This window comes from Fukomys damarensis, unplaced genomic scaffold, assembly GCF_012274545.1.
Source record: "Fukomys damarensis isolate Sample0158 unplaced genomic scaffold, DMR_v1.0_HiC HiC_scaffold_34, whole genome shotgun sequence".
Taxonomy (NCBI): Eukaryota; Metazoa; Chordata; class Mammalia; order Rodentia; family Bathyergidae; genus Fukomys; species Fukomys damarensis.
In genome coordinates this window covers 16,879,054-16,889,123 of record NW_022900946.1, presented here as the reverse complement: position 1 = coordinate 16,889,123, position 10,070 = coordinate 16,879,054, and the positions used below count along the sequence as shown (strand labels likewise).

The window sequence follows — 10,070 nt, the reverse complement described above, 5'->3', positions numbered from 1 at the left end:
TTTTTTTTTTTTTTTTTTGATGCAGAGCTTGCTGACTTTCCCCATTTTTTTTTTCTTTTCTTTTTAGGTTTCAAGGCAACAGATGAATTGTGAAAGAGAGCAGCTAAGGGTAGGTGCACCTGCTTGTAGAGTGCTTCCTAGATCTCATTTCTGTGTGATAAGCAAAACTTTTCCTTGTTTCTCCCAGGACACAGGTTCTAAATAACGGGCTTCATCTTAAGACTGGTAGGGTTGAAAATATTTATCCCAGCTAATTTAGTATTGATTGAGCTGGTAAATACAGTATATCTTCTTTTGAAGTGCCATTACAGCAGATATGGATTTTTTGATTTAGATTCAGCAATAAATACTTCTCTTCTGGAATTTGTTTGATATCATTGTACTTTGACCGCATACGACATGAGGTTTAGGTACTAACAAAGGTCAAAAGGATACCTTGCTGCCTTCAAAATGTGAATACCAGCCTCTTGCTGAGTGGCTAAAATGCACTTTTAGTGTGGGTTGAGGTGAAGGAGTACCACCCGTGCCAAGGGCATTTTCCCCAAGAGTTCAAAACATCCATGGACCTTTTGATTTTAGTGACACCTCGGTATGTGCATGGAAGAAGCAGCTGGCCCATTACCAGGTGTAGTGGATATAAAAAGTGCTCCCTAGGTGTGGAGAAGTGGTTTGCTCACAAGTGAGTGGAGTTGGTGACATTGTTCTGCATTTCATGGCATCTCAGTGGACATCCTTCTGGCATGAGCCCAGCATTTTAAGAAATATCAGAATTCCTCAGTACAGCATCCCCTGTCCATTTGGTTATTGTAAATATATTTATGTTTTGGGCTGGGGGAGTTTGCATGCAACATCAATGTATCTTTAATGTCACTGATGGAACTTTACACATTTTACCGGCTGATGTAACTTATATTCACGTTTCTCAACTGTTATGAAAGTAAGAAAAATCTGCTGTTTTTAAAAATCTCAGCAGTGAGGTTTGGAGTTGGGGGACCACTGGTCTCTAAGGTACATCCTAAGAATAATTTATTACACGGGTCCATTGTCCTTGTACGCTGCCTTGTTACATTTCAAAGCATCTGCTTAGCAGCAGTCTCAAGATGGTAATAATTTGTAGTGTTCTTTCTATTTTGCAGTTGTTATTGGCATCTGGTTTGTTAAGTCCTTATATAAAACAAACAACGGAATCCAGTTGTATGAAGCTTAGATTGTGAGTTGAGGTTTCTTTTCCTTTTATGCATAAGTATTTTATGTCCCAGCATGGCCCGCTCTATTAACCTTTCATCTCTATCCACTGCACTCCTAAACACCTGTGCCAACATTGGTTCCGACCCCTTCATGAAACAGCCTTCAAGATGTTTTAAGCTTTTCTGAGCTCTCTGATTGCTTTTCCCCTGCAGTCTGAATTACTGGCTCATCCTAGTAAATAATGTATTGCAACTTCTGATTTCTCCTCAGAAATCTGGAGGGGGATGATGGCCAGAACTAGGTCAGTGCTAGCTAAAGAGGAGTATGTGCTTTTTGTCTCCACAAGTGCCTAATAAATTCCCGAGAATTAAGATAATTTTGAAATCTCAGTTGCAACGAGCACTTGCCTAGTAAGTGAACAGTGCCGATGTTGATGAAGTGGTTGTTTGCCATTTGAAGGGTTACTTGTCATTCATGAGAACAGTGTCCATAGGGTGTGGCCTAGCAACAGTGGAGACTTCCTCTCTGTTGAATATGCTCAACAGCCTCATTCCTTAAGCTCCTGGTGTGGCTTCTGTAGCCCCTATAATACCACCTCTAACATCACGGGCTTTTGCTTTATTTGTTATTGCTGCAGTAGTCATTGTTTTTGCATTTGCAACTAATTTATGTTTTGGACGATAGATGATAACACATTTCAATGGACAAAACACAGGTTTATGTGGTTCCATTTCAATGGTACCAAAGGGAATACAGTGAAGTTTTCTCTTCTCATTGGGTTCCACACCACGCTGGAAGACCCTAATGTCATTTTTATTGCAGGATGCTTCTCTTTGACATCTGTTTGTGGATGTTTTCTTCTTTCTCCCCCTTTGCTGTTCCCTTCCTATCTCCTTTCCTCGCTTCTCTCCTGTCTCTGCTGTATATGTTCAGCCCTCTGCCATCTCCAAGGAAAACTCCTTTAAGGTGATTTGTATGTGTGCGTGTGTGGGAGGCACTTCATGATTTAGGTTTTCCACAAGAAGTCTGAAACTGAACTGCTAATACCCAGGCATCTCAATGAAATGTGCATTCCTTAATCTCATTTTTTTTTTCTTAGAAGGGTGGAAGTAAAATGATTTCTATTGAGTCACCAGTATCATTTAAGGGTGTTTTTCAGCCACACTTAAAACATGTTTTAAATGAATGCTTTGCAATTTTTGCCATACAGGATGAGTGGAAATTGCTGTGGTGGTATTGCTCATACTTCTTCATTTGCGTGCCTGGGTATATTGTCAGAATTTACTGATACAAGTGGGTACCAGGGAAATGCATTCTCTGTTCTTGGCCTCCTGGATAGAGCAGATGTAGAGAGACAAAGTTGCCCCTTTCCTTTTGTGCACACGGAGACTGTGCAGGAATCACCATATCCAGAATCTGCTCATTCCATGGCTGGGGATTTAGCTCAGTGGTGCCACCGCCTGCCTTGCAAGTGCAAAGACCTTAGTTTGATCCCTGGTACCAAAACAACAACAACAAAAAGCATTTGTTCATTCCAGTCTTTATTTTTCTCACAAATCTTAATGATTTTAAAATATTGACTGTGAAGCGCTTGTTCTGTATAAAATTAAGACGTATATGAAAAATTCTAAGATTAATAAATTTCATAAAATACCAAGTTGAATACAACTTAAAGAAACTGTAATGGCTTGGCTTCTTGGAAGTTTAATGTTCAAAGGTGAAATCCAAAGAGGCGCATATAATACGACCTTTATGAAATTCAGTTGGTCACCGGACATTGTTGGTTGCAGAACATACTATGAAAAGACTTGAAAATTATGAGTTCTGTCTGTTAGGATGCTATTGCCTGAAAGTTACAGAAAAGCAGATTAGGAGGTATTTAAATGATGCAAACATGTACTCATCTTCCAATTCAAGGGAGGATTGTGCACGTTTTTAATATGAGGGCCGCAGTTTGAAATTTGTGTTCATCCCTTGGCCTTTCCTTCTTCCAAGATGGCTGCCTCTCTCCCAGTGCCACTTCCTCACTTGAACCCAACCTCCTCAGGAGGGAAGGGGAAGATAAGCTTTCCAGTTACAGCAGTTGATTTTTTTTTTTTTTGAAAGAAAAATCATTCCCAGAAGCCTTCTCTGCAGATTTCTCTTAGATCTCATTGGCTAGTCTCTACATCAATCACAGGCAAAAGGATTCAGTGATTGGCTATACCAGTCAGAATTCAACCCTAGAAGCAGGACATTGTTACTGAAACAAAAACAGGATTTCTTTAAAGAGAAAGAAGAGAGGGATGGGTTTGGTGTATTTACCCAATATAGTACTACAGATGGAGCCCAAATGAGCTCTGCTTGTAATTCATGACGATGCTTTCCAGCAAGTCTTTTATTACTCCCTTTCAGACCTCATATATGGCTGTGGGAATGACATACAGATAAATCCTTGGCCAGCTCCTGGCTCTGCCTTGCGGGATTCAATATTCATCTATCTGCGCCACTTTGTATTTCACACATTACATCCCCCCAACCTGAATCTACTCTCTTCTGCTCATCTTGGCTTGATCTTTGTACCTTACTTCGTGTTTTGGGGAACTGTCCTGCATGTAGCCTTTGTTTCCCTCTCAGCATTAGGTAAAAGATGCAGGTGTGAGACCCTCAACTCTGTACCCAACTGGGCCCCAGAGACTCTGCCATGAACTTCCTAGTCTTCACCCTTCCCAGAGAAGAGTCGCAGCTGTTTGTTCCTAATAGATGACTCACCTTTCTCAGGAAGTTATTAGTTCCTATACACACTGCTGATAAACAAACTATGCAACAGAAAGCATGTTCATTCTCACCGCTCCAGTTTTCTCAGTCTACTCATAGTGTGGACCCAACCACCCATGGGCCTACATTTCAAATTCTTGCCTGCCTTCTTTATGGGGAGAGGATCCATCAGAACTCACCATGAACTCCATAGATTAAGTACTCCTGGTCTTATTGGCTACACTGACCAGCTTGCCTTGAGATCACTGCTAATCACCACCAACTGGTCATGCTAGTAATAGTTATCTAGTTTTCATTACTCCACTATCAACATCTGACTTCCTAGCATGTGGAACCAACAGATTGATAAATAAACAAGTAAGAGAGAAATTAAGAGACTTTAGTGTCCCTTATGGAAAGTTTGCATAGGCATAGGATGGGGGATTCAAATGCCCAGTTTTCTTAACATCCATTAAATATTTTGTTACAAAAGGATATTTGGCACTATAATTTGTTTTGGGACCTGGTGTACAGATTTGGTTAGAACATTGTTGCACAGACAAAGGCATGACTCCCAGGCAGTTTAGAACCTGTTCTGTGGACCCAAATCTTCATAAGAAATATGAAGCATGGATGCCCTAAAAGTTGGCATAGGATGCAGGGGGAGGAGATTGGGAGGAGAGAAGTCTTATCAGACTGGGGTTTCAAATGTCAGTGCTAAATGCTCCTTAGCTCTCACAGCTTCGCTTTCCCTGGGTGTACAATAAGGATTCTTTCTTCTAGGATTGTTGATAATATGATTTATGTGAAGTGCTTCAAAAACACATGGGGCGCATAGTCAACAGGGCTGTTGTTAGTGCATTACCATCCCTAGTAGTTCTCTCATTATTCTTTCTCCTAGTAATACCAGGGCACAGAATCAGGACAGACAGGGTGTGTGAATACAGTGTCGCGACTCCCTACATTGGAAGACAACTCAAAGGAAAGGCTCTTTGGCTGATGGCTTGGTGTTGGATTCAGAAGAGGTCTGCCTGTGTCTTAGTTATGGTTGTTTGAATGAGGATGGTGGAGATCAGTGTGGGTTAACCTAAGCAGAAGCATGTGCGGTGAGACTTCCCAAGAACGAGAGATTGAAACTGGGAAGCTGTCAAAAGTTGCATAACTCCCCATTTATCATTTCTTGTGTTTGTTTTTCTTTGGGTTTTCATTCTGGATTTTTCTTTTGAGAAAGAGTCTCTGTACTTGTAGGCTGCTGGCATTTTCCATGCCCTATGGTCTGTACAGCATCACTTCTCATAGATACAGGAACAGTCGGTATATCCTGATTACAGATTTCTGGAAAAGGAGTCCTACTGGCCCATCTTGGTTCAGCTCTTCACCCTGGTACAATTAGACCCATCCAAGGAAGTTGTATAGATAAACTTAGTTGCCCACAGCCATCTATCCAGGGGATATTATTAGAGGAAAGGAGCCATTGCTAGCTGAGTACGAACCCCCAAACATGTTCACTGGACTCTCTCAGCATGAAACCAGAGCTGAGCAAAAGATCCTGGAAAATGTGTGTGTAACACCCAGCTTCTAGCTCAGTGTTTCCCAGAGAGTCAGACACTTACTCTGTGTGATACTCACAGCTTTTGGAAGTGAACAGCAAGTCTTTCAGAGAGGGTGAATCATTTCCGGGGGAGAAAGTTATTCTCTTTTCAATTCCTCCACACTCCCTCCTTTTTTTTTTATGCCAAATGAGAAACACTCCATTTAAACTAAAGTAGCTTTAACAAGACTCTAACACGTTCTAAGCTTTCTTTTTAGCAGAAAGGGAGTGTGCCTCAGGCTTACAGCCTGCAGCAGCCAGAGCATCTATGCTGACTTTAAAAACATTGTTCGCAAAACATTGCAGTGAATAGGGGCATGGAGCTAGGCCCACTGAGATAAAAATCTAAACTTCCCAGTTTAGTACTTTTCAGTAGTGTGCATATTACTCAGATCCTCTGAACCTCTAATTCTTCATCTGCATAATGGAGATAATAATTACATATTTTGAAGGACTGTGCTTGTATACATGTATGTCTATGTACATGGTTCTGTACCAGTGTTAAAATAATTAATGCATACGAGATTCTCAGACTCAATATATACAAAGGGTTTTTAATAATATTTAGATTTCAGTGCCTTTATTTTCCATTAACTTTTATTAATGACCACTGGTGTTCGTTTTCTATTTACAATGGCATTTTAGAGTTTTCTTGGCAAATACATTTATTTAAATTAAAATGAGTTGATTTAGAGATAAATATTAACTGCACAGTGTTCCAGATTGCTACAGTGATGACAAAAATGTGAATGTTATATGTGAATGCAAATGACTGAAGTTTGAGCACCATGATAGTCTTGGTGCCAGCCCACAAAAGATGTTGTGTGGCAGATCTGTGTTATCAATAATTAATTTGCCAGTTAGAAGCAAGTTCATCATTTCTGCTAGATACGAGAGTGATGTGGATCACAGAATACAAACTGCTAATCATCATCTTGGCAATGAACCCGTTGGCTTCATTCGGGCAGCACAGTGCATCTTGTGACCTGCTTGGAATTAAGCTATCAGACTAGAGAGGTGCCTTTCTTGGCTTCTCAACACCTTCCTCTTCCTGCTGCAGAGTTCAAGTATTCCGCAGTGGCTCTAAGCACAGTGAGGAAGGAAATGTAAGACCCACCTACCCAATAACTGTGGTGAGGAGACTCACAAGTCTTCCGGTTGCTTGGCAGTAATTTCAGGATGACACAGTGTAGGAATGCCTGCTTTCATTCCGTTGTTTAGTCATGAGATATTCCTGAGCATGAACCATAAGCCAATCTCAATGCTAGATAGTGGAGATAAAATAATATAATAAGATACAGAGTTCTAGTTCCACTATACCTTGCATACATTTGTCAACTAACCATGGTGCAAAAAAAGAAAGAAAGAAAAGAAAGGAAGGAAGGAAGGAAGGAAAAGTCCCTGTGAAACTGTAAAGAACAGAACCAAGAATTTCTGAGTGAAAGGGCATCCTGGAAGGCGCTTACTCTTTGCTGTTGCCCATCAGCCTTACCAGATTAACACATACTGTCCAGTCCCTCTGTAAAACCTCCTGGCAGAAGGCCATGCCCTCCTATCACCAGGCCGCTTCACACAAGTCTACCTTGCTCATCGCCCGCTGTGATGTCTGCTTGCCAAGAGTCAGCTGTATTTGTTCCCAGAGCTGCTTCTGCCAGCTGCACTTGTTATTGTAATTACATTATTTAGTGGAATATCATGTAAACTGATGAAAAATGAGCTCAGTAAGAAAAAGAGCTGTTTCCATGAAAACTAAGTTAAGTGCTTTGGAAACACTCTATGAAGGCAAGCCTCAAAAATTAATTAGCTGTGGGCAAGAGGAATGTAAAGTTTAGGGGAAATAGAACCTTCAGAAATCTGGACCGAGTCTACCTTCTTTCAAGTGTGTTTCGATGTTCTTATTCACTTTAAACAAAAATCAGAAGTGATAAGCTAGTTGGAGGGTTGGCAAACTTCTTCTCAAAAGGACCACGTTGTGGCAATATTAGTTTCGATAAGTCATAGGGTGGCCATTGTAACTACTCAACACTTCCACTGTACAGAAAAAAAAAGCCATGGACAAAATGAGTGATTGAAGTTGTGTTCCAAAGGAAACAAACAAACAAAAACATTATTTACAAGAACATACAGTGGGCCATGGTTGGCTAACTCCTAATGGATATTTAAAATCTTAAATTTTTATGGGAAGGATTTTGAGGGATTTTCATCTACAGAAGTATCATTCCCAACAAGAGCCCTGGATTATCATCAAATATCAACAAATGAATGCACATCTATATATTTCACACTAAAACATAAGGTTGAAAGTGTTTCTGTGTCATTTTAAAAGTGATTCCTTCCTTTAAAAGGCTTTCCGTTAACTACTTCCTTATTTCCAAATGAGGTGGATTTTACATCGTGCAAAGCTGAAATAAGGGCTTGCAGCTCCAAATGCAAGTATGCTTGTTCTTACATTTCAGCCCTAAAATCTCATAATCCCATCAGTCTCTAGGGAAAGAACGAAATTTATCCCAGATAACTTTGGATCCACCAGCAAGTAATTTCTAGAACTTCCCAAGACAGATGACATTTTTTCCACATGTGTGTCGCCCTGCAAATGGTTGACGATAGCAACAGAACAATCCTTCCCTTGAAGCCCAGCCTCATGAAAAAAAGAAGCCTTTGGCTTTTTCTTTCTTCTGAACCAGCTCCTCTCTGGAAGCGTGACCCTTTCTCTACCTTAACACGCGCAGGACCAGCCCTGCTCAGAATTACATGATTAGCTCAGGGGGCAGTGGAAATCTAGTCCAGGTTAGGAACATAATGGCACAGGCCTGAGATCTCCATTGCCAACATCGCTAATTCCACACAAGTCCTATGTGAGTTCATGAGAGAGAATCTGTGTTTCTGTGTGTGTGTGTGTGTGTGTGTGTGTGTGTGTGTGCTCGCGCATGCGCATGCACATGAATGCATATATAAAAAAAAAGCTAGTGAGTGTTTCCATGCTTTAATTTTATCTAACTAGTGGCCCCATCTTTATTACTTCCTTCAGGCAAAGGCAATTTGTCCCAAAGTAATTAGCTCTCTACTTCCAGAAAGTGCAGAAACTCAGTCCACCAGATAATCTCCAAAAACTACTTTCCTACTAAAATCGGGTGTTTACAAATCCATAAAAAATTGCTGAAAGAATGCTATCTTAATAAGTCCTTACATCCTACACTCTTTTTTACAAATACTGTGGAAGTCCCTAATTTTTGCTAGGACATTAATTGAAGAGAAAAAAGGAATGGATCAAGAAATCAACCAACAAGCCATAGATTTTAATTTCTCCCGCTTCTTTGTGACACATGAATAAAGAAATGTACCTGTGTCTACGTTGTTTCTCCTTTGACGCTCAGTCTTATAATTCACAGATAGGGTAATGAACCTGTCCCTCTTGAAGCTTCCCCAAGCATTTTAACACTTTCTTCTGGAGAGACGCCAAAGTGATCCCGTTTAGGACACTTGGTCTAATTCTCATTCTCCTGTCCCTGGCTTTAATTTTAGCCCATTATTCCCAGTCACCATATCCTTTCCAGGGCAAATCCGTCCCATTTCTTTTTTTTCATCATTAAATCAGTATCAAACAGCTTCAAGCAAACTGCTAATAACACTGACATTTCAGTTTGTCGTAGCTGCTCTTCATTTCTCTGACTGATGCCTCAGCAAAGACTTGTCTTCCTGTTCTGTGCTTTGGAGATCTAAATATCATTCCAGTGTGGGGGAAAGATACTTGCCAGGGCAAAGGCATGGGAAAGGAAGCCTGTAAATAGGATGCCTGTAGCTTTCTCTACTTGAGGCTAGGAGTAGGCAAGCATGTTTCAGTGCGGGTGTATGAGAAGGACACAGCTTCCTCCTTCCTGATGATGCAGGCACACCTCACTGTGGCACCAGGGAAAATGGCAAGGAGGCAGCAAAGCCTCCTGTTCTCCTTTATAGGCAGAGATTAAACCTTGCTGCAGCTGAGCGTGTATACAGGTAAATAATGGGTATAGTGAGTACATGCATACTCCTCAGCAGCCAGCAAGCATTTCTACACTGAAGTAGCCAGCACCCTAGTCTCCTTGTAGGCCTTATTCTCCTACCCCATTTCTGGAGTCTTAGAAAACAAATAAATAGAGGCACCCGCCCCAGCCAATGGAGGTAGATCTGACCAAGACTGGCCAGTTAGCTTCTGTCTCCTGAGATGTGGGATGTTGACTACCGTCACGCAAGGTGGGAAGGAAAAGGTGTGATTGGAAAGCGGCAGCCAGGCACGGCGACGCATGCTTGTAATCTCAGCCCTCTTGGAGGTTGAAGCAGGAGGACTGCAAGTTCTCTCCCAACCTAGGCAACTTCATTAGTGAGTCTCTTTCCCATAGTAAAGATAAACTAAAAAGGGTATTGTTCAGTTCAGAGGCCCTCTGTGGGATCAGTCCTCAGGAAAACACTGAGATGTGAGACAGAGTGTGGGAGCGGGACGGAGGGAAGGAGAGAGAGCAGGAGAGGAGAGGAGAGGAGAGCAGAGGAGAGCAGAGGAGAGGAGAGCAGAGGAGAGCAG

General features: G+C 41.3%; 1 protein-coding gene across 4 annotated transcripts in view; it reads left to right on the top strand.

The window, feature by feature from the left end:
• Rbfox1 (RNA binding fox-1 homolog 1) overlaps positions 1-10,070 on the top strand; it is a 1,859,632-nt gene that overhangs the window by 1,300,499 nt on the left and 549,063 nt on the right. For all 4 annotated transcript variants that reach the window (XM_010644147.2, XM_010644148.2, XM_010644158.3 and 1 more), the window contains one exon: positions 68-109. In XM_010644147.2, the coding sequence (XP_010642449.1) occupies positions 68-109 (42 nt within the window). The remainder of the gene's footprint in view (positions 1-67; positions 110-10,070) is intronic.